This window comes from Tauraco erythrolophus, chromosome 22, assembly GCF_009769465.1.
Source record: "Tauraco erythrolophus isolate bTauEry1 chromosome 22, bTauEry1.pri, whole genome shotgun sequence".
In the NCBI taxonomy this organism is placed as follows: Eukaryota; Metazoa; Chordata; class Aves; order Musophagiformes; family Musophagidae; genus Tauraco; species Tauraco erythrolophus.
This window is the reverse complement of record NC_141486.1, coordinates 9,101,625-9,126,234: the sequence shown is the minus strand read 5'-3', so window position 1 is coordinate 9,126,234 and position 24,610 is coordinate 9,101,625. Positions and strand designations below refer to the sequence as shown.

At 53.0% G+C, this 24,610-nt stretch overlaps 1 protein-coding gene across 2 annotated transcripts in view; it reads right to left on the bottom strand.

Moving 5' to 3' along the window:
• The window catches only part of OLFM1 (olfactomedin 1), a 32,381-nt gene extending 17,560 nt beyond the window's left edge, over positions 1 to 14,821 (bottom strand). Inside the window, exons 1-2 of one of the 2 annotated variants that reach the window (XM_086625089.1) lie at positions 14,756 to 14,821; positions 1,662 to 1,811 (exon numbers count right to left, since the gene is read on the bottom strand). In XM_086625089.1, coding sequence (XP_086481215.1) covers positions 1,662 to 1,811; positions 14,756 to 14,821 — 216 coding nt within the window. Of the gene's footprint in view, positions 1 to 1,661; positions 1,812 to 3,772; positions 3,923 to 14,755 lie in introns of those variants that run through there. The other variant, XM_086625088.1, reaches the window with a different exon arrangement.
• Between the last annotated feature and the right edge of the window lie 9,789 nt (positions 14,822 to 24,610).

The following is a 24,610-nucleotide window of genomic DNA, read 5'->3' as shown; positions in this document are numbered from 1 at the left end:
TGCGGAAGCTTCTATGCGGAGATTTTCACTGAAGATGCTGTAATTGGTTTGTGTTACACACACACACAAATGCAGCTTATTTCTTGCCCGTGAAAGCAACGCCTTATTATTTCCATAGGTGAATTCCAGGTCTCCTCCTTTGAAAATCCAAATGCAATTACCTCTTTGACATATCGTGCTTCTTCATCTGCTGGCAGAGAGAAACCAGGAGATGCGAGCTTCCCCACCACGAAGCTAGAGTTAAAATGTCAGATGAGGGAAGGAGTTCTCAGGTTTGAAATTCTTGCTGCGAAGCTGGACGCTTTTCTCTGCGGTTGCGTTTTCCTATAGGGATTATCATTCCAGCCTCCATCAAGATCAGATGTCTGGCACTAACAGCCTATTCTTTATTTTGGGGTTTTCATATAGGTTAGCGTGGGAGTGAGATGCAGACAGATTAGCAGGCAGGTAACATATCTCCAGAACACATGCCTCGAAATACTGCTCCTCTCTTATCCATCGGCAGCCAGAGAGCTGCAGGAGGGAAAAAAAATCACTGAGCACTTGCACCCTCCGCTCGGGAACTGGTGTTATCCCAGGGCTCGTCCACCCAACTCGCCTGTGCATTAGCAGAGGGCGTTGGGGCAATTCCTGCTTGTTTAGTGCCTATGAGCCATTCTGGGAACACGGTGGCTCTCGGGCGCCCGTGTCAGCTGCTGCCTCTTAGACAAACGTGCTGTTGGACCAATTGCTGCTATTGCTTAGAAAAATAAAAGCTTGAGTGGGATTATTTTTAGAAGCCTCTGATATACCAAAGAAATGTTTTAGGGCTAAATGTTTCCTGCCTCACTTTATTGTCCTTATCACACAGGAAAATCAGTTAAGTGTGGGTTTAATATTGTTATGAGTGACTAATACATCACCTTCCCTAAAGCAGCGGGATAAAAATTATTTTGTCATGCACAACACATGCCAACATAGCATTAGGGTGTGAGGGATAATCATATATATCCAGCACAGGGGTCCACTTACATTTTAAAGAGAAGAGCACTGTTTCACATGAAACAGCATTTATTCCATGAAATCTATTATCTGGAAAATTTCTTGTTATCGGGAACGTTGCTCTAATGAGATTCTTTGATCTCTTTGGACAGTAGACTATTAAAAACTAATCAAGTAGATGTCAACATTAGAAAGAAAACCACTGGCTGTCATTTCTGTGCTGTTTGATGTCGACAGCTTGTACTGTTTTATTCGACCTTTTTAATATCAGCTTGGCTAGGAATGCATGGACTTTGGGTTTCTAATTCTATCTTCTCTCATTTTGTTGAGGCTCATCCTTTGAAACTGCTTGTGTTAACATAATGAAAAGAACGAGTAAATGACATCTTTTTTTTTAGTGATACAGTTCCTTATTGTTGCTTTGATCTCAGCAGTTTTAACCCGATCTTAGGCCACAATCTCTTTTCCTCTGTGCCTCAGAAACACCAAGAGATTTAAACTCCCAACTGTGGCTGATTATTCCCCACCACATGCACAGGGACAACCACGGCAGGGGAGGGCTGGCCCAAGGGGTCCATCCATCTTCCCTGGAAACCAAGGCTCAGGCCAGCTCGCTCACGTTTTTACCCCCAACGTCATGCCAGACCAAACCACATTTCCCAGAAGTGCTCAACCATTACCTTTTCTAATAGTTGTCTCAGCTGCTTTGTCCTGGCATCACGCGAGCACATCGTCTGCTGAGGTGCCACCACTGTGCATATACAACGTCCCTCGCTATCTTGGGCAGAGCTGTAGACCTGCCAGCTTTCCTCTGGGTTGGTAGGCAACACCTGATTAACACAGGGAAAGAGGGGTTAAGTAAATGGGGGGAGGCCTGGCAGGGCTGTAGGAAGGGAAGGGGGTTGAGTGGAGGACCAGGATGGATGTGGCAGATACTGGAGCTGTGCTGGAAGTGGAGGGAAGCTCCTTCAAGGGCCCAGCTGGCAAAAATCATTTGTGATGCAAAAATATGGATTTGGGACAAATAAAGGAAGGGTCTGAAAAGGAGAGCAAGAAGGCAACGCAAGTGGGAATGCGTGGACATGAGGAGAGCCACGAAGCAGGGAGGGTTGTAGGGTGCTGTAAGGCACCGAGCGCATCGGGGCGGGGAACCTGCTGCCCGGCTGTCGCTACAAAGCACTCGACTTCTCCTTGACACTAGGAGAAGGACGTGCTCGAGCTCCCCAGGAGGATACGGTGTCCTGGCTGAGGGCTGAGCAGGGATGGATGTGCCTCTGCACAGCTCTCCCGGAATCCGCAGCAGGAAAATGAGTAAATGGACACCAGGAGTTATGTTTCTCCCCTCCTCCGCCAGACTCTCCTGGGGATTGGGGGGTTCGCCACACCACCAGTTCCCCCCAAACGTTCTGCAGGTGCCGAGCCCCGCAACGGGATGCAGCCTGAAGCATCCGATCGGTGCCTCCGTCCCAGCTCCCAGGACACAGGGCAGAACGGGAAAGGGAGCCTAGCCACAAACCCAGCGTGGTCCCCAGCCCCCCTCACGCCCCTTGTGCTCTTCAAACCTCTCTGATCTTAATTTACCTTTGATCTCACAGCACTTTACAAAATATATTATTTAATCGCCATTCAGCCTCCTATCGCTGGGACCATTTTGCCAACCAGAAGGGAAACGTTCTTTCTACTATTTCAATATATTACAAATAACCTTGCAAATACCCATGATGACAGACACGCACCAAGAGAGACAGCGAGGCAGACACACGATTCTCTAGGTAAAACAACCGGGAAAAAAAAAAAAAAAAAAAAAGGGTCTCATAATCTCCGGTAACATGGAAAAAAAAAAATAATCCCAGCTTCATTCACAACCAGCAGATCCACTACATGAAATACGAGTCTTGCAGCAGCAGCAGGGCTGTAGCACCTTAGCTCGTTCCGAAGGCACAGCCATGCAGCCCGGAGGCAGAGGGTGCCCATTTTTCCCTGCTCAGGGAAGGCAGAAGGAAAGATTTCCCAAAAATTTCCCAAATTTTCTCAGCCGTTTCCCAAGTGGCAAGACCAGGCACCGTACCAGCCCCCCCCCCCAGCCAAACAGGGACGGCAAACACACGCCACGACCGAAACACACCGCAACTTCTCCACTGCGTTTTCCATCCCGTTAACGACTATCGATTAAAGGCAGCGGAGCGGCTGAGATTTTGCGGGATTCGCACCTGCCGTCCCAAGCTGCTTCGCCCAGCGACGAGGGAAACTTCGCAACCCTTTGCCTGAAGGCACGGGGCGGGGGGCAGCACCCGGGTCGCCCCCAGCCCAGGGCTACGGATGTCTGAACCCGAGGGCAGGAGGAGGAGGAGGAGGAGGGGAGAGGCGCTCCCCGCACCGCCACCTCAGTCCCCCGCCTCCTGCCGGCTCCCCCCAGCCCCGCACTGCCCCGACCCCGCTCCCCGCGCCTGCACAGCCCCGGGGGGGGCACTTCGCAAGCGATGCCCCCCTCCCATTCACCCCGAGGGGCTGCTCTCTGCAGCCGGGGGGGGCTCCTGCAGGGCTTGCCGGCGGGAGGGGGAGGAGGCAGGGAGGGAGCCAGAGGGCCGGGGAGGTCCCGGGGGTACGGGGGGGGGCACCCGGGCAAGGAGGGATTTAGGCAGCTCAAGGGACAGCCAGGTGAAGAGGGAGCGGGCGGCCGGGGCGGGGAGCGAGGCGCAGCCGCCCTGGGGAGACAGGGATGCTCCGGGCAGCCGGGCGCCCCCCCAACTCTTCCCAGCCCCGTCCCCTGCCCGCCGCCCCCCGCACTTACTCCCGTGCTGCGGTCCAAGGTGCCGCCCGTGGCCGCCGTGAGTTTGGTGGTGTTGAGCCCCACGAGGGAGGGCAGCGTCTGCGACATCCAGTTGGTGATCATGGCCATGGTGCTGAGGACGACTCCAATCTTGAGTAAAGGCACAGACATGTCTGCGGGGGTGGGCGCCAGGCACCCTTCATTCTGCACCGGCGCCGGGCTCCATGCCGCTGGGGACGGGCTGCGCCAGCCGCCCGGCCGCCGCCGCCGCTCGCCGCCAGCCCATCGTCCGCCGCCGCCGCCCCGCCGCGGCCCTGCCCGGCGCTGGCGATGGTGCTGCCGGTGCCTGTGCCGGTGTTACCGGAGCCGGTGCCGGAACGGGGCTGCCTCCCTGCGCCCACCGCCGCCGGGCGCGCCCCAGCCGGAGCGGAGCGGAACGAGCGGCTGCAGGAGGCGGGACGGGACCGGGGCGGGAAGCGGGGAGGGAGGGGCGGGGGGAGAGGGGGGCGTGAGCGCCGCGGAGCGCCCAGCCAGCCCGAGCGACTGCGGAGGGCGGGTGGGCGGCAGCGGGGAGAGAGGGAGAAGGAGGGGAGAAGGGATTTGGGGAGGGAAAGAGAGATTTAGGGGAGGGAAGTATTTTTTTTAGGAGGGGGGAGGTTTGGGGAAGGAGGAGCGGAGGGAAGGAGAGGAGAAAAGATTTGGGAAGGGGGAAAAATTGCGGAAAGGGAAAAAGATTTGGGGAGAGCGGAAAAGAATTGAGGAGGAGGCGGAAAAGATTCGGGGAAGGGAGGAGAAGAGCGTCGGCAAGGGGCGGGTGTGGCGACGGGGCGGGGGGGGCGGCTCCCCCGCTGCGGCGCGGCCCCGCGGCGCCCCCTGCCGGCTGCCTGTGGCGCCGCCGGGCGCGGTGCGGTGCGGGGTCGGTCGGGGTGGGCGCACAGCCGCGGGGGGGCCGGAGGAGAAGCACCGTGCCGGGGACGCGGCTTCTCCAGGGGGACACAGGGGCGGCCCGCCGGGGCGGCCGGGAGCGGCGTTCCCCGCCGTGGTGCACGCAGGGGCTGCACCACTCCCGCACGAGGTGTGAGACCCAGGTGGGGCACCTGGTGGTCCCCGGATCTGCGATCTTCCCAGGCTGTGTCCCGTCAGAGCATCCTTTGCATCCCTGCTCGCCCCCTCACCACACTCTGCAACCACAGTGCTCTGTTGGCACGAAGGATCCAGTGCACTTGAGCTAAACCGAAATGCCCTGGCAGCACCCCCTGCCCCCAGCTGGCAGCCCTGCTCTTGTCCTGTTCCTGCCCCAGCCCTGCTCTGAGGCTGGTGTGGTTCCAAGGAAAACCCTGCCAAGGAATGCCACGTGCAGCTACACTGCAAACCGCACGCAGCCCGTCTGTACGGGCCCGGCATACAGTCTGCAGCGAGATGGAGCTTGTTCACAACTCAGGTTTCCTGAAGGTGTTTACAAAACTGCTCTGGTGGCTTCAGAACCAAAGTCTCCGACCAACAGAGATCTGCAGTTCCTTACACATCCTTCCCTAAGTGAACCTTCACACATCCCACGCAAAGCAAATTATGAAATGAATCCCCTGGCCCTCTCCAGAGGACAGAAGTCACCTCCCTCGCTCCACGGGTATAGCACTGACCTTGGCATGTTGGAACAGCCACCACAGCCCTGCTCCAGGAGACCTCGCATTGTTCCATGGCCTTCACACCCCTAGCCTGGCCAGCCTACGGGAGTCACCACATACCCTCTGGAGTCTGATCAGCCCAGCCCCAAACCTGCCCCCTCCAGCACTGCTCCTCCCACACATGGCACCTTGGGGTTGTGGATCTCACAGCCCCTTCCCCCAGAGCTGGCTGGGCTACAGCTGAGAGAGCGCTGAGGGGTGCCCCAAGGCCTTGACCCCCCAGTAACTCCTCACCATACAGCATCCAGGCTGGTGCATGCAGCAAGTCCCAAGCAGGGAGCTGTGCCTGGAAACGCAGTCGCTGCCCAGCTGGCCTGTGCCACCTAATGGAACCTTGTCCCTGGCTGGGGACCCGGCCCTTGGCGTGGGATCATCCCAGTGCACCCCAGCACCCCTGGTCCGGGCAAAGGGAGCGGGGACAGACCACAGGCAGAGAGCGCTGGGGAGTTTCTGCAAAGCACTGAAATGGAAACACATTTAGCAAGTCCACCAGGTGGAGAAAAAGAGATGAGTTAGCGCACGAGCGCTGACGCCAGGTCGGATCCTGTCCCTCCGACAACGCGGCGGCAGAACCAGACGCTGGCAGCTGGGAGGCAGTGGCTGAAATGCCATTTCCGTCCCTCGCTTCCCAGCACCCTCAGACCGTGTCACTCCTGGCCTTTCCCCCTGCTCTAATCTGGGTAAGTCAGCCAGGGGACAGGTCAATCTGCCCCTGAAATCAGTGAGAAAACACTCCTGCCCTCCGAATTGGACACTGTCCTGCTTAGGGCTCCCAAAGGAGCTGAACCCCGTGAAATCGGCTTCCCCCAGCCCAGGCACCCTTTCCAAGACAAAACCACCATCAGGTCACCCAGCGTTGTGACGAGGTGGTCTGCACCCAGGAGGTGTTTCAGCTGTGGTTGTAGGAACACGTTCATTAGGCAAAAGCCTCAGATGGCTTCAATCTTTTAGAGTAAGTCACAGCTCCTTGTTCTGTTCCAGTTCTAACAGGTGCTTACGTTGTGCTCAGCACCATAGCAGCTGAGACCCCAACTGCTTATCTGATTTCACACCATATAAACCACTGGAGTGCTACAATTAAATCATCTTAATATTCATTTTGAAACTAGTTTGTAAGTAAAGTTTGTCCCTTGTATTTGTCTACTCCAAACACATACAAAGGGAATCAGACCTCGGGATAATTTATTATTTAAAATGGTACTCAGTGGGGTAGGAAATGCTCCTTTGCCTTGCTCTGGATTCCACCTGAACTAAAGAAAGACTCATTTCCTACCAGCACACGCAAGTGATTTCATTCATATGCCCTTCAAGAGCTTTGCAATGATTAGAGCTTCTGCAGATGGGGACAGTGAGGCACAGCGAGAGGAGCAGCAGCCACAAGTCCCTGCTAAGGAAGGGACTCGTTAACCAGGACCCTTTTCCCAGCAGCCAGCACAGAGGGTCCGTGCTCTGGCAGCAGCAGTCAGTGGAGCTGCTCTGATTCCCTGGAGCAAAACCCTTTACGTCAGCTGAAAGAGGGGCTCTGTGTGTAATAATGGAGAGCAGAAAAATCCAGGTGGTATTCTTTCTTTTTCTTGCTTGCTGTGTTTATGAAATAGCCAAAAGCAGCAGTTTTTTGGGAATCTTTTTGCTGGTAAGATAAAGGGAGTCAAGGCAGGGACATCAAGAGATTGGCTGTTCTTCCATACCTTTTCAGAAACTTCAGTGACTTAATGCATTAACGACCTGTGCTGGGAGCAGGATGGCCCCGAGCCCGTAGGGTATAACCCAACACCATCAGGCTGCCTGTGGCACAGCCATGCAAGCTGAGCCCATGCCAGCTGGTCCAAAGCAGAGACCTGACAAAAAAGCAGCTCCCAGAAATGACACTGTTTCTCTTTTTTTCGGACTGAAAGGTTCCTCAGAAGGAAGAGGTGGTGAGTGGTCACTGCTGTGCAGTGAGATGCTGCTGGTCACCCCGTGTAGTGCTAGGTCATGAGCATCAAGCAGGAAAATGACCCCTGTCATCTCAGTGCCTGAAGTAGGCGACGTGCAAAGGTGGAAATTTCTTCCCTACCCTAATGATTTCCCTGTTTTTAGAAGCCCAGCGTGGCAACAAAACGCAACACAGATAGAAAAAACAGTAGGAACATGAACTTGATGTGGTAGACCTGACACTGCCTTTACTCATGTTAGAGCAAACCAGAAGAAATGCTAGCGAAATCCAGAAGGACTCTTTTGACCTGATCGCATTCACCGATGGGCCTTTCCAGGGCAAAGCAGGATCTGGCCCTTAAAGGGCAACTTTCCTTCATAACGTCTGCAGAAATCTCTTCAGCACCAGTTTTGCTGAACTGGTTGAGTTCACCTTTCTCCTGATCACTTTGTGGTTTTTTTGCACCAGGCATTGCCTTGGAAAAAACCCTTATAATATCACCCTTAAGATGTTTTTCTTGTCCTGATGTGCTCACTACAGCCGCCCTCGAGAAGAGCAGAGGGTGCAGAGCTGCCATCCCGGTGCCTCCCCTGCTGTAGCAGAGAAGAAAAAGCAGGAGAAGATGAACTGTTAGGGAACAAAAGATCCTATTTGCATGCATACATTCTGAGCAGATAAAGAAGAGGAATGAGAGATAAAAGCAAAGAACAGGGTCTTCCAAAATAGCTACTTAGTGGAAAATTCCGCTGCTGGGAAGTGATAACGCAAAATGTGACTGACTGTCTAAAGGAGCCCTACAAGGTCAAGGTTTGCAAACAGGCCAATGCACGTGTGTGTGCGCGACAGTGTGACAGTGTGTGTGCAGGACACGGCGGTCACTGTCTCCCTCTCCTGGCTGGTTCAGAGAAGAGGTGTTGAAGTTTCTGTTGCTCCCAAGCTTACGGGGAGATGGTGTCCGTAGACCACAGTCAAAGAACTTCTATTTAACACATGGTGAGAGGATGGGATCTGCCTTAAAATACATACACCCGTATTTTAACAGCCTCAAGTCTTGCCGGTGCTCCAAGCTGGCCCAGTAACTGCTGGAGGCATCTCAGCTAACACCCGACACCTGCAGCGAGGAGAACACATCCAGCTGAGCTGGTTGCTCAATGGAGTGTAGTGCCCCAGGCATCTTCCCAGGGCTGGCAGCTCCTGACCTGGGAGTGCAGGGCTCAGTAATTTGGCAGGGCACTCAGGCCTGCCCTGGATTGCTCTGAGGTGCGTGGGACAGCCCATACTCCAGCTCTTTCCGACTCCTCCTGGAGTCTCCTACTCCATGACAGTGGAGACCCATGAGATGTGCTGTGTCCCCTGGCCAGGAGCTGCAGGAAAGGTCTTGTGCTTTCCAGAAGGACCTTTCTGTGTAACTTCCAGGATCTTCCTTAGATGCTTGGACTAAGTGACTTTTCTCCAAAGCTCCCTCCTGGAGTTGATGGAGGGGCTCTGAACTGGCTTCTTGGAGGACTCTCTGCCTCCACTGACTCTTTGCATCCCTCCTGGGGCCCTGGCTGATGCTGAGTTGCCAGAGTCGCCACTGCTGCCCCACTGCCAGGTGCTGCTGTGCTTGCAAAGGAGCAAGGACTGCATGGAGAGAGGTGAGCTGCAGGGTGGAAAGGACCATCTCTGTCCCGCATGGATGGGAGAGCACCTGGAGAACCGGGGCGAGGTGCTGCACCCTCTGGCACTGCACATCTGGTAGCCAAAGGCTGTGGGGATGCCGAGCAGCTCTGCGTGGGGGTCCCTGCAGCAGGGTAAGGAGCTGCCGGTACACCCCAGCCCTGCCTGCTCAGGCCAGGGCTCCCAGCCCACCCCAGCACTGTGCCAGGTGCTCACTCTGACCCCTGCTTTGTGCCCGGCACCGTGGAGTGAGAGCACTGGACTCTGCTCTTGAGCGAAGGACGATGCTTCTCATCCCTGTCTCAACTCAGTAAACGTTCACCTCCTTCCCTTGCATTCCTCATTACCTGGGCTTGTGGCAGGAGGTATCGAAATCCCTCCGTAACAGCCTGCGGGCAGCGGGAGGGCTGTGAACAGTGCGAGGCAGAAGAGGCACCCACCTACCCTGGGAGGCAGCGTGGGCAACTTCATCCTCATTTAGGAATACACGCTTTGTATCCATCACCTCTGGAGAGTGGGACAATCTTCTGCTGCGTTTGCCATGGGGCATCTGTCCCTCAGCAGGTCACAACTGCCGCAGCAATAATGGTACCAGACTCCCCTGATTTTTGGGTCTGACCTCCAAATATCCTTGCCCCTTCGTCTGTTTTTGTCACTATCTGTGCTACCATCACACACACAAACCTCAATCCTGGAGCTGGACCCTGTCACCTCGGCACTGTGCCAACACAGAGCAAACTCTTCCCCTCCCATCACGGGGAGGGTATGGATGGACAGACCGGGAAAGCGAAGGAAGGAAGAAAATGGCAATTAAAGATCTGAAAGTGCTTTGGAAACAGTGACCATGATGCTGCAGGTCACGGCCAGCTCCTGGTGGGACTTTTGGATGAAACTGCCTGTGCCTGGTGCTGAACTTCCCTCCAGGAGCAGCCACGTGCTCCTTGGAATCAGGCAGCCCGATGTGCTCCAGAAAGTTAACCCCCAGCTATGGACACCGGGACGACTCCTGCCGCACACAAAACGCTTTGCAACCTTTCCTTTCGTCATCTGCACGGTGAGCAGAACCACTCTGCAGCAGAAAGAACATGCTCCTTGTGTTCCACCAGACTAATCCCCTTTGCAGGTCTTCACTTTGCTAAATCTGTGTTTAGCTAAAGCCACTCTTGACATTAAACTCCTGCTCTAACAGCGAGTGCCAATACGTGCCAGAGCCTCCGGGCTAGATCAGAGCCCGTTAAAGTCAGTGCAGGTGTCGTGGGTGCGTCAGTGGGTTCCCGTTACTCGGATGTTTTGATTTGGGATGATGATTTTTTGGGGCATATTTCCCCAGGTCAGTCGCACGTCTCCAGTCAGAAAGTGCCTTTACACTGAAATCTTCTTCTGCACGTTGCTTGCTGGAAAACACGGCGTTGCGCCAGGGTCAAAGCCAGTTCAGAGGCTGGGACCAGGGCTCCTGGGCTCAGCTCCGGGAGGGCAGTGGCAAGCAACGGCTACAGAGCGCAGAAGAGGGAGAACCAGGATTTTGAGGTTCTCTTCTTCCACGGTAGGGATCTGCTGGTACTAAGACATATCTCAGGCTCTGTGCCTCAGTTTCCCCAAGTGAAGCGCATCTTCCCCATTTTGGAGGTCTGCTTGACTGACTCAACCTCTTGGGCACTCCCCTGCCTAGCTGGGTGTCCCAAAAAGCCTGGCCAAGGCACCCACAGGCAGGAAACCTCAGAGGAACACTCCTTGGGTCCCTGTCCCTGCCTCATTCCCTTTTGTTCCAGCTCCATGGCAGCAGAGCAAAGCCAACACTTACCACTCATAACTCGAGAATTAGCTTCTTCCACTGTCAACGCAGTCTACAGCCTTCATCTATCTAATTCACTCTGATAGTAATTAGTTTTGTATTACTTTACGCAGTGATGCTAATACTGATTACAAGGACTGATAACCTGAGTAATAAATACAACCCAGGGCTGAAAATTACCTTTCTTTTTTATTGGTTAAAGCTGAAGTTAGTGAAATGAGACACAATTGGTTTATGAGATGAGGCAGCTGCCTCCTGTTATGGGCTGCAGATTCGCAGCTTAATCCTACTCGTTTCCATGTGTGTCCCTGACAAGGGAGGGAAGAGCCCAGCCCCCAAACTGGGCACTGGGAAGACCCCCTGTGGATGGAGAGGACCCAGTGTGGCTGGGCTGGGGGTCTGCTGGGGCAGCAGGGCATGGACAGCGCAACCCTGGCAGCTCCTCTGCTTCCCCTGAAAATAGCCCCAAGAGGGACCTGACATGTTTTTTGGGAAAATCAATGGCAGAATTAGTTTGGTTTTGTTTGTTTGGTATTTTTGCTTTGCAAAAGCCCGGAATGTTTACTAACTGCCTGCTCCAGGAAGGTGTTTCTTCCTGGGTGGTTTCAGTGGTTAGCGGGTGTCAGAGCGATGGCCGTCCCGCTCTGCGCCAGCGAAACTTTGAGGAACGCAAAGAGGGTTTCACTGGTTTCACTTTCCAGCAGCTCGCCAGCAAGCATGAGGCACGACAAAAGGACAGGTCAGACAGACAGACAAGCAGATGGCATCCTGACCCCTCTCTGCCGATACTCCTGCCTTTACTACAGCAGCCCAAATCCTCTGCCCTTTTGGCAGCACTATCCTTCTGCACGAACAGGCAGATCCTTAGACAGCATAAGTTGGCTCTGCTCCCCCATGGCCACTGGCAGAGCCATCCTGGGACTCACTCAGAAGAAGACAAGGAGAGAAAGCCCCGTGCTTTGCCCGGGCAGCCCCCTGCCCAAAGCTGCACACACAGCCAGAGCCAGGGTGCTGCACCCCGAGGTACCTGCAGCAACAGCTCTGCCCATGCCAGCCCAGTACTCATACCCAGCCGCTGCACCCTGAAACCCAGGCTCAACCCAGCCGAAATACGTCGTTCCAGGTTTTGAACACTGACCTGCAGAGAGCCAAGGCGAGGCACAAAAGAAATTAGGAGACCTTCGGCAGCTAGAAGAAATCTCAGAGCCTCGTGCAGGACTCGCTTGGAGGCCAGGGCTCCCGGCACTCCTCTCAGCCCTGCCTGCTGGGGGCACGGGGGCACCAAGGGGCAGGCAGGGGCTTCTGCAAAGGGCTGGGACGGGGGGGGGCAGGTAGGGGTAGCTCACCCCTTGTTTCACATGGGTAAAACTACCATCTCCTTAGGTAGGTCTCAAAGCCCCTACCAAACCTGGGGGTGAGCCCGCAGCGAGCATCACCCGTGTGCTCCCAGCCAGGCAGGGCATCCTTCCTCCCACCCGAGGGGACCACCGGAGAATGCTGCCGTACCAATACCTTGAAGACAACTCCTTCCCCTCCACCAGAAGAGCTTTCCCAGCACCCAGCTGGAAGGACAGCCATGTCCTCACCCCCTCCAGCCTCAGTTACCAGCCATCCCTCTCCCCATTTCTTCCTCTCTTGTGCGCTGGCCTGCCAGTGTCACTGCAGGGAGGGAGAGGAGGCGATGGCAGGAGCCTCTGCATCGTCAGGGAAAGCTGCCTAAATCAGCACCCTCGCTGCCCTGAACCTCCATCCCTCCTTCCCCAGCACAGGATCTCTGTAGAGGGTGGCAGAAACTCCATGCATACAATGGAGATGTGAACCTGGCACGGAACTAAACGTGGAAGACACTGGGCGGTGCCTGGGCTGAAAGGCGTATTTGGGGATTGCATCTGGCAGCTGTGCTACAGAAAGGAGATGCTAAAACTCCGACAGGGCTCTGCAGAGCCAGGCGAGTCAGCGGGAGAGCTCTGCACGGCTGGCACGTGGGGCCTGGCAGGACTCGGTACCTGCGGGCAGCAAAGCCCAGGCGGATGCCGCGAAGCCGAGCCCAGCCAAGCCCGGGCTTTGGCAGAGGTTTCCAAGCTCCGGGCAGCAGGCAGGGACGGGCTGGGAGGTAACTCTGCCCAAATCAGCCCGCAGCGCTCAGCCCCGCAGTTCGGAGCAGGTTTGGTTCCACATCCCCACCCTGATTTCAAGTTGGGTGAAAAGTTGGAGTGCTGCATTTGTGGGGGGGGGTGGGGGGAAAAGCAAGAAAAGGAGAAAGTAGCCAGGCACAGCGGCATCCTCGGCACAAGAGGTGGCAACTCTGTGTCCTTGAAAAAACTCTCTGATGCAGAGAGCTGGGGGCTGACAAGACTGAAAAGGGACGGTGAGAGCCCCTGGGGAGGGGGTACCCGCCGGGTCCCCAGGCCGTGGGTGCAGCCTCTGGGGCTGGGTAGGAGGGGAGGCTGGAGGGCCGGCGGGGCGAGGGACCCCACCGTGCTGCTTTGCCACACTGATGCCGTGGCGCTGGGGGGGCCGTGCCCTCGGTTGGGCCGGGTGCGTAGCGAGGAGCCCCTTTTTGCTGATTCCCAAGCAACGTTGGCCGTCACCGGCTGCTTTGTCCAGCGCGGCGCATGCGCACGCCCCGCGCAGCCTCTCGCACACAATGGGCTTCTCCTGGGCACTCACTTGCAGCTCTGGTTCCTTCCCACCTCTCCTCATCCACACAGCTGTTTGATTTCTTTGCTCCCCCCTCCAGTTTACTACCTTCTCATCCCTTCTCTGGAGGGCTCCATGCAATTACAGCAGCTCTTTTACTTGAGCTGTTTCTTCCTGGGGGCAGCAGAAATACTCTGAGGGTGCAAAGCCAAAAGGCTTCAGCTACTGAAACTTCAGCAATAGGGCAGTGACAGGAGAGAGCATTATCAGCAGGAGAAAGAGAAAAAAAAAATCTACATAAAGCATCCAGGATGAGAGCCCAGCTGCTAATTGCTCCTACATTAAGAAGCCTCCATTCCCCTCCTATTTATAGCTTCTTTTTCTTTCTTTTTTGCTTGCAGGCAGCATCACAATTAACCCCACAATCTAGAGCATCCTCTTGCAGTTACTTTTTTTCCTTTCCTCAGTGACTGGGGAAAAAAACCAAAAGACAACCTCCCCACCTGCCTCTCCCCAATTACCTTAAAGAAGTCAAGTGGAGTTTTATTTCCACTTGCAAGAGATGGCTTTGGTGTGCCTCCTTTCCTCCCCCCAGCCCCACCACTCACTCAGTCCAGGGGCCGGGACAGTAAAGACAAGCATGAAAATCCAGTAAAGAAGAGAAAGGCGGAGGGGGGGAGAGGGAGGTAAATAAGATGCTCCTCTCTCCCACCAGCCTGTCACAGATGGAAACATCGAGGGACATTTAAATGTCACCTAAAATCAGCAAAGCTGCCCCCACACGAGGAACTGGTGTGGAGGTGGGGGGTGGGTGACGAGGAGGGACCGTCACCGTGCGCTCGGGTCGTGTCCCTGCGGGGACTCGGGACAGGCAACCCCGAACTTCGAAGCCCCGAGCCCCGCGGAGCTGGTCGGGGCCGGCCGAGCCCGGGGCCGGGGGTCCCGGTGCCCCCCCGCCCCTCACGGCAACTTTCCCAGCAAGTGGGGCAGGTGCCCGCCCCCCCCCCCCCATCCCCCCGGGGGTCCCACGCCGGGGCAGCCTCCTTCTCTCCCCAGCTCTGGGGTCCGGTCTCCTGAGCCCCCCACCTCCGCCGCGCTTCCCACCCACCCCCCGCCCCAGCTGCACCGCGGGCTGAGCAAAGGGGGGAGTGCCCGGGAAGGGGGGGGGGGGGGATACCCAGGAAGGGGGGGCACGAAGGTGCAGCATCCTACTCCAGTTTTCTTTTGTGCTCTCGAGGTTTAATAGAAAATGGCGTTGGGGAGAAAGGGAGAGAAGGGGGGTTATGGGGGGGAAAAGCAAGAGAGAAACCTACTTGGGTGAGTTCTGTGCCCATCAGGATGAGGAAGCAGAGGGTGAGGAGCTTGCTTGCCGGTTGCATGTCTCGCACCCCGTTCTAGGCACCTTGCATACAGATCACCTCCCGGGCGAGCCTCCCTGCGCCGATCACCGAGCGCCTCGCTGCCTCCTCAGTCCTTTATTGTGATTATTATTTTAATTTAAAAAAAAAAAAAAAACCACAATCAAATGCAATTAAAAAAAAAAAATCAGAATATTTTCCGGGCGGCTCTCAGCACCCCCAGGAAGCAATGCAAGAAATCTGCTTAGCAGAGCCTTCACTTTGCATATTTATTGGGATCCCAGTTTCTCTCCTCCGCTCTCGGTGCTGGCTCTCTGGCAATATTTTTTTTTTTATTTTTTTAATGGCTCCCCTGATCGAAAGACATTTGCGAGGAGAAATTCAACGGAGCACGAAATGATTATCTCTGCTATTGCCAAAAGTTTGCCTTGAAAAGGGGGGGTGATGGGGAGAGGACAGGGATTAGGGGAAGGAAAAAAAAAAAAAAGAAAAGAAAGGAATTGGTAGGGCTGGCTACTAGCAGGGGATGGCTGTGGAACAGGATGTGACATCAACTAAGGCGGGGGAAATTTAACTAAACACGGCAAAAGGAGAGGGGGGAAAACCAGCCCGGGGAGCGGCGGAGCAGGGCCGGGAGCGGGGGGAGATGCTGCGGCGGCACCGCGGGGAGCGGAGCTGGGGGGAGGGTTGGGGTTAACCCCCTCCCTGCCACCCCGGAGCTCACGGACCTGCTGAGCTGCCCCCACTTGCCGGAGGTGCGGAGGGATCTCATCTCCCCAAAAGTACCAACCCCCAAGCAAAGATGCCTTCTCAAACCGAGCCCTGCAGGAGGGCTCTGAGCAGCACCCGCTGCCAGGCTCGGCCCCACATGGATTTAAAGCATTAGGAACACGGTGACAACCCTCTTGCTCTGCAGAGCATCCTCCCTCTCATCCGCTCCCAGCACCCTGCCAGGGTCCTGCTGATGTTCCCGGGGCTTGGCTGGGGTGGGGGGCTGCGGGCAGTGCCCACCCCACAGTCTTCTGGCTGTGCCCTTCCCTTCCCCAAGGCCCATGGGGACTGTTTATCCCTTATTTCTCTCTCACACACACTCACTGAGCACTTTCCAAACCACTGTTTTCCCAGGACTTCAGAAGTATTAAGTCTCTCAGTATCTGGCAATGCAGGCGAATAGCAGCATCCCCCTTTTCCAGAGGTGACAAACATAATGCAGATCTTCTCTTAATGGTTGCTGAATGATTTAATAGAAATCACTTGCCACGGGCCCACAATTAGCAGAGGCCCCACATGAGGATTTTCCCACTGATTGCTCATTGCAAAGGGTTTCTTCTGGGGTCCTCTGATACTGGTTACTTCTGGAGTGGGAAATGGGTTCTCTGTAGCAATGAGCTGACGCAGGACTTTCTCCAAGTCCTGGGATCAGAGAGTTCAGCAGAAACCAGGACATTTACAGCACAGTGATCCCAGGCTCAGTGGGGACGAAGAGCTGAAAACAAACTGGGAAAAGACTTCTGTGTGTTGCCATCAGCAAATGTCCAAGCAAAGGTTGCCCTGGACCTCCTAAGAGTGGTTTTCAGCAGCACCCAGCAGCTTCAGGCAGCTCTTGTCGAGGAAGGTAATCAACTTGTTAAAGAGAGCTTAGAAAAAGGCAGTGGAGAGAGCAGCTGGGAGAAAGTGAGCACGTCTGACTATCCCACGTAGATCTGGCTTTAATATACTTCCCTCAGCACCTCCCTTTAAGGTCAATGCTTTATAGCCCATAAAAGCTGAGGACCTTTAAAAAGCATTAAGCTCCCCTTGACTTTATCAGGAGTGGTGCAATAAGGCCAAAAGCATCAGTGATACGACAGGGTTTGAACACATCCTCCTCTGGCAGGATGCATTCCTACCTTAGAAGGGTTTTTTTTTTTTAACCACGGGCATCACCTTCCCCCTGGCAGGGATTGCAGTGGGACAAAATGATTTCCCCCAAATCAGGGGAAGGAGGGAGGACAAGGGAGTTACATGTGGTTGTGTTTCTCTGCAGGGTGCACTGTTTAAAAGGGCTTCAAAAACCACCAGAGCATCTTTCCTTTAACCCCGTGGCACAAGGCAGCACATGGTTGATGCTGCTCAGGATGCTCCATGCGAGGGCCCAGGTGCAGCTCACGGGGCTTAAAATAGATTTGAGAGGTGCAGGGGATTAGCAATGAGAGTTTCTTTCACACAAAGATTTTTCAATGGTGAGATCAGCTTCGCCTTAAATTGCTGGGACCGTGGAGGATGACTTCAGTTTGGGTGTCTTAGACATCAGAACACAAGAAACTCCCCCTGTTTTCCACAGTGGTACCAGATAAGACTCTGAAACAGCACCTTTTCCAAGTCAGCAACGGCGTGTACCCGAGGGGAATCTCTTTTCTCCCCCTCCTTTGCTTTTATACACATCTTCCTTCATTGACCTTCACGGTAATAGTCATGTCTTGCACCTGGGTAAATGACAAAAGCATTGGCTCTGCAATTTGTTTTAATTTATTCCTCTTTTGAAGTCTTTCTTAATTAATAGCAAGAACCTTGTTATTGAACTTGAGCTCCAGGCTCCAGAGCGTGAGCCCTGTACGGTCTTTTGTCCAGCTCCACTCCCAGGACGTACATCACAGAAACCAAGAGAAATAAAAAGAAAAAACTGCCTAGTGTGACACAGCCTGGGAACACAACTCGGATCTTTCGATTCCCACAGCGTCTTACCTAGACTTTGAAAGATACCTCCAGAAATTTGGAGCCAGGATGCATCTTTCAGAAAGGCTCTTGGCTCTGATTTATCTATGTCAAGCAATGGAGAGGGCACTGTGCCTTCAGCTGAGTTATTTCACAGTCTGATTATCCTTCCCTGAGGAAAAAAACCCCAGGTCCTGTTTCTACTCCAAACTGTGGACTCTTGCATTGACTTTTTTTATCAGATAAAAGAGCCTTCACGTACAGAAACCTTCCCCCCGGCTGCCTCCTCTCAGCCCTCCCTTTTGCTGGTGCAAGAGCTGGAACCCTTACTGAGATCTAGATTTGAAGAACAAAACTATTTCTCCTGGAAGAGCAGGCTGACGGCCTCCCCGGCTGGCATCCTTCCTGGCTCTGCAATCTCCTCTCACCTTCTGCCTCTCTGAAAACCTCTTGCCAAGCCAAGTGCCTCTTGCTCGCTGGGGTCCTGCTCTCTTCCTCCCCGCTGAGATGAAGGCAAGTCCAGGCATGGAGAAAATAGCTTCATGGTGCTTTGTTACTGAGGAAAAGGCACGTTTCAGATACAATTTTTTCAAAAGACTTATTTTCACACTCAGTTGTCCTGCCTTTTGCATAAATTCAGCGAAGACACCTTCTTGTCTTTTTTGTGCCCTTTCCCCTGAAATGTTGGTGTCAAGTGTACCAGGGTGGACCTTTACTGAAGATGTGGATGTCGAAATGCTCCTTAAACCCAACCCTGCTGTTTGCTGCTCCCTGTATGGGCATCTCCTGCAGAAAACCATGGGAAAGCGCGTTCATGCCCAGGAACTGGGTTCTCTGCCTTGTTTCCCCACCCCCTTTCCTCCCAAGCAGTGTATGATCATACTGGTATTGCACAATTTCTGTTTGCTGCAATGGTGAGGGATGCCCCCCCAAGGAGGGACTCTCCCAGGGCCACCGGCCTGGTGTGCTTCAGCCAAGTCACAGGAGCCAGGGTGGCTCAGGAAGACCTGGGAGGCAAAAGTCAGTTCTGATAACACTGGTATACCCAGAGGGTAAAGGAAAGCAAACTCAATGGAACAGGAGAGATCTTCCACTTACAATGATTATGACAAAGAAGTAGGAGATTTTCAGCAGCTGCAGGCTGGATGTGATGACACCAACAGTCCTTCAGCCCTTGTATTTAGCCTCATCCCCTGCTCATGACACCAGGGAGGGATGCAGAGCAACGTGTGACTCCTGGAGCAACCATGAATAGTTTCTACATTCAAAACTCCCCCTGGAGTGAAAGAGGCAACTAAATTCAGGGGACAGGTTTTGCAGCAGCTCCAAGGGTGACACAGCCATTTTCATACATTTCTGCTGATGGCTGGACTTGGATGAGCCACCTGGGAGAACAAACTGCCCTTTCCCCAGCACAGCTCACCCTCCACAAAAACATCTCCATTCTCTGGGCACGAAGGGCTGTGCTACCTGGTGGTAAATACCCAAATTGAGCATTGCAATTGCACTACACTGGAAAACGGCTCCACCAAACATGAATCCCAAGGAGATGACTTCATGGACCCATTTAGGGACATACATTTGTAAAACCTCCCTGTCTCCTCCGCTCTTCACCACTCTTGTACAATCAGTGAGGCCAGACGGATCCCGTCCCTTCCTGGGGACACTGGCTCAGCTGACATTTCAATGGTGGTATTTCAAGGGCTGCCCAGTGTAGGTTTTCCAAATAGACCAAAATTATTGATCCTTTTGTCAGAAAAATGTCAGGGGGAAAGATGCCAGGCATGAGCATCGCTGGCATGGGGCTTCAGAGTGTGTGACAGAAGGACTTGCTGCAGGGACCCCTCTGGGAGCACTCGTTCAGCATGCGGCGATGGGTCAGTAGCATCTGATACCCGAGGAGTGGTCAATCTGTCCTCAGAGGAAATCATGCCTGTGTGATTCTCCTGAATAGCCTATTTCATCCAGACAGATTCAATGATGAACACAGGACGTTCTCTTCTGGCAGCCTGGATGCCACCGTAGCTGCCTGTGCAATAGATTTTCCTCTTCTCTTCAGAATTGCCTTGGGATCCCACCTATAGATACTGAGGATGAATTTTTCCATTGGTGGTTTTTACCAGCATCAACCCAAAAGAAGGCAAGAACGGATGTTTCTTGGAAAATCGGCCCACTCTAGTAGAAGATGCTGATATGGACAGTGGAGTTGGAGATGGCTAACAAAGCTGTTCCACACTGTACATCCAGCCTACCCGTGGTCACTTACTGTCTTTTTCCTTCCCTTACAACTACTGTTGGAAAATACCTCCTTTTGTTGCAATTGTATACAGCATGTAGTCCAAAGTGGCTCTGGGCCATGATCAGACAGTGCTGTGGTCCAAACAGTAAATCTAAATTAATGCACTTCCTCCTGTTCCATGACCAGCTCCTGTAGCATCCCTGGTGAGGGTGCGGGCTCGGCTCTGCTCCTTTCCAGGGGGAAAGGCACCACGAAGCTGTACGTGCTGCTTTAAGGCAGGACTCCATGTACCTTGGGCAGAGCATCACCACAACGTGATGCGGCAGTTGCTACGGTAACAGCACCAACATATCTTTTCATGAATAGCAAAGCAAATTGTCATGGAACAGTAAAACCCACATACGTTGCCAGGATATATGGTCCTGTTGCCCCAGGGTTACAAGTATTTACAGGCTGTTTATTTTTTTTCCCATCTTGGAAAATGATCCTACATGTGCCCATGTACTGTTTATGTCCAGACACATCTTGTTTGCAGCTGCCTTTGTCCACTCGCAGCTGAGACACCAAACTGGTGGGGTGCCTTTGGTCAACACATGCGAGGGGACTTCGTCTGGATCTTCCAAATCGCCCCCACACCTGAGCCTGCTCTTTGCTTTGCTTTTCAGCTGCCCCAGCTGAACATGTCTTCAACAACTGGCTCCTTCATGTCTCCTGACTCTTGTTGGTGGCCTTTGCATCTGGTCCCAAGGTACTGAGGATTGAGCAACAGCAGACTCAGTTAGAAGGACCATGAAGCAGGAATAGGGCTCTCCCCACTCCAGCTGGAAATGGGAGCTGGAGAAGGTTATGTTTTTTCCTTGGTGTTGAAAACAGGCAGAGATAATGGCCAGGGAGAGGAACTCGGCTGCAGCATCATCAGCGGGTGGTGGGGAGCAGAGCGGTGGGGTGTCAGCAGCAGCCCCTGTCCAGGAGGGACACAATGCTTTGGCAAATGCCTTCCCGTAGGTGCCACGGCCACAGCCTACTCGTGTCTTCACTGCAGAATGAGCGTCCACATAGGCACTGGAAAAGCTACCTCAGTATCTGCCCATACCCTGAAGTGCTGTAAACAACTCAGGGCCAATTTCAGCTGATTTCAGGCAAATTTCATGGATTTATCTCTTTCTCTGAGGAGCTGATGTCTTGGGCTGTTGATTTGGGGTCAGGCAAGCCCCCTTTCCCATGCATCATCACCTACCCTCTCAGCACCGGGCATTCAAAATGCACCCAAAGAGGACAGAGGAGATGACAGGAATGAAAAGCAAGATGAATACACACATCTGAAAACATGGCATGCTTTTTTTTTTTTTTTTTTTCAGAAAACATCTCTCATTCTTTGCAGCTCTTCACCTTCCTGCTCAGGAGTGGGTTGAGGAGCTGATACTGTCAGACTTCAATTCATCCACTAATGCTTCAGGGAGACCAAGTAAGAACAGGTCAGAAACCAGCACTGTGTGCAAGGAACAGTAAGAACCAGCCCCTCCATCGGACAGAAGAAATAATCCAACAGCTGAAGAAATGAGGAGGTGCAGGAAACAAATAGTAGGAAAGAAACCAGAAAAGACAGAGCTAATGGCAAGAGAAAAACCAAACCCCAGCCAGGGTGATTTTTTTGTAACGTTTGCAGCTTATCTCTTTGTTTGTGCACTGAATCAGCGCATGGCTGGCAGCGGTGAAGAGGACGGGGCGGTGGATGAATGTGTGAGATAGAAGCCTTGGTGCCACCCAGCCTTGGTGCCACCCACCTCGGTGCCACCCAGCCTCGGTGCCACCCAGCCTCGGCGCTGCAGCCAGCTACATGCCTCCAATTTTTGGGAGATGCTGATTCCTTTGCTGTTGCCGCACGGTCTCGGACAACCCCAAAGCAAAGTCTTCTCCCTATCATGTGTCTGGAATTCCCTTTTCCCGCTGCAGGCAGCATGCAGGTATTTTGCCTTTGTGTCCTAGTGACTTCCCAGCATCTTTCCAGGTGTATCCAGAACTTCCAGCTGGTTGCACAGCTGGTTCCATTAGCAGCATTGTGTTTTCCTTAGCTTTCTGGTACAGTTGTATTTTTTTTTTCCCTCTTCAAATGCTTCAGTCCAAGCCTCGCAGTTGGAAATTTTGTTTTGCTGCTTTTAAAGAATAGAACAGTGCCTTTCCTGGCCTCTTCATTATCCAAATAATTCGAGGACCTGAGCAAGAGAGAGAAAACCCTACGCCAGGCAAACCTAGTGCAGGAGGGCAGAATTTTCTGAAACGGCTGGTCACAGCTCCTCTGCAAACATCATCTTCCCTCCCAGCACTTAAGAGTGGGTTTTGCACTCGATATATTCTCTTTAAAAGAAAACATAATCCACATTAGCAGATTTTAAAGGGCTCACAGGCTTCCCAGCAGCCTTGAGCTCACACAAGGATCAATGTTTCATGATAACAAACTCGCCTGCTACCCAAGCCAGGCAAAACCTCCAGCATTTTCCTGGTGTTTCTGACACCTGGAGGGTATCCACGCTTTATCCCACATTTCTGTATCAGCAAATGGGGTCAAGGAGGATAACAACTAACATCAGACTCAACGAGCCCGAGTCAGCCAGGGAAGATTGCCTTGCGCAGTTCAGCAGCCTGGTCTTTTTTAAAATAGCACTAAATTGTGCATCTTTGCTTGGGAAGCCCCTTGCTTGGGAGAGATTTCAGCAGGCAAAAATAGCTGGAAAAGGTGAGAGTCAAGTCAGTTTGCAGAGTTTACCTCTTTCTTTTTGTGGTACACGGATAACAAGCGATCTGAGTGGTTTATGGGGCTTCGATGTGCTCTCCGAGAGTTTCCGTGGTGTTTCTGGAGGGCAGCGATTAGATGGAAAGCAGTGTTTGCTGCCCTTCGGGGTTCTGCCCTCTCAGACGTTTTGCAGCTACTGGAAAGATGCAAAAAGCCTTGGACAACAACAACAAAAAAGAGAATAAGAAAAATAAATTTAAAGGAAAACAATACATTCCTGAATTTTCTGAATTAATATTGGCTCATAGGGAGGGAAGTACAGACAACAGCTTATGTTGCTAAAAAACCAAGTTTGCACTGTTTTGGATTCAGCATTTTAGCCAACTGCTAAGAACTTTAGAGTAAATCTCAGCATTTCCCAGGGCCCAGATTGCATATTGGACCATATACCCTGAAATGTTTTTATTTAATTTGAGTCCACATTATGCTGCCTACATATGGTGACACACACATTTCATTTTATGTAGCAGATGCTGCTTTGCTATTGAGAATGTAATATACTGAGTACATTATAGTATCATTTGGTCTAGGGTAACTGCAGTGTTTTTTAACTCTGATTAGCCTTAATTTTAAACCTGATTTCCTAAGGAAATGAAGCCTATGACATCCCGCTCTGTATGCACACCGGTGTGTGCTGTGCATCGTTCGCTTGTCCATCACTCTCCTGTTTCTTTAGCAATTTCAATGCAGTGTGGGAAAACCCAGTTAGCTTCCCCTCACGCTGCACAAAATGAGTTCATGTGGGAGATGAAGTTCACGATGCAGGTCCATGAGTCCTGGGAAACTGAGCTGACATAGCACTTTCCCCTAAACCGTAAGCACTTCTGAAAATTAAAGAGATACGTGTAATAAGGCCGTTCTCCAGCAGCACCTGGGAAGAGGTACAGTCAGGCTGAGTTGTGCTGCTCTGCATGGGGACAAAAGCCCACCTCTGTTCTAATTAGAAGCTGATTAAAGTCTGCAAGTGATTTCAGCTTTGCTGACCTCCCTGCTAGCTTACCCTCTGGTCCCCCACTTTGATCCGCAGAGATCCAGTTTCCCGTTCCAGCAGCGATCGCGTCGCGTCGGGGCAGTCCCAAGTCCCGGCAGCGTGGGGGTGAGGTTTGGCCACGGCTGTGACTCCATCCCGCTGATCCCATCCAGCCCACCCGCTCTCGTTTGCAGATGATTTCCTCGGAATCCGCTGAGCTCTTGTAGGAGGCAGCGGGGCACAGCTGTGCCTGAGCGAATGGCGCTGGGAAAGCAGGTGATGCTTTTCTGCAGCTGATGCTGATGGTGCTCTGCACTTCTCTGACACTTCCAGCAAAATACCATGAGAGCATAAAGAGCAGAATAGCTGTGTGCCAGTGCCCGGTCTGCAGCGGGCATGAACGAGAGCTTGGTCCTTCATTAAGGGACCAGACATGTTGGGGTTCTCCTTTCACAGGTCTCCAGAGCTTGGACCAGAGTGTTTGAGGAACAGGCTTGTGTGCCACGGGCTGACAAGGGGAGTGGGTCCACGGGAGGACAAGAGCCGGCAGCACCACTGCACTCTTCTTGCAGGGACCCCCAAGACCCCAATGCCTGGCTGCCAGGAGCTCAGCCACCCCGCCGGCTGTGCCCGCTGTGGCGGAGGCGATGCCTGTGCTGATGCATGGCACAGCCAACACCCCGGGCTCTGCACAGCCCCAAATTCATGAACTCTGCCATGATACAGTACACACTCCACCTAGAACGGCCATAAACAGTACTTAGTAATGCATAATATATGGAAATGGCTCATGCTGAGCTTTTAGATAGAGAAATTTTTTTTTTTTTCTCTTAATACTATTACAACATTCTCCTGCAGCCATGGAAGCACCGTCATAAATATTTAAAAGGAGCTTTAAAAGACCCAATCTGGGCGGATTGAATATTTATGGCCACCAAACCCCTGACCTTTAGATTTAGGGTACGGCATACATAAACAGCCTCATTAAACTGTACACCGCAGGTCAGCCTGGGGATCAAACCCGGGCTGAGATCTCCTCCTGAACACTGTGCATTTTTAAAGTTCCTTGTGGTAAATAAACAGAGTGCAATAAATAGGGATATCGATCGGGGGAAG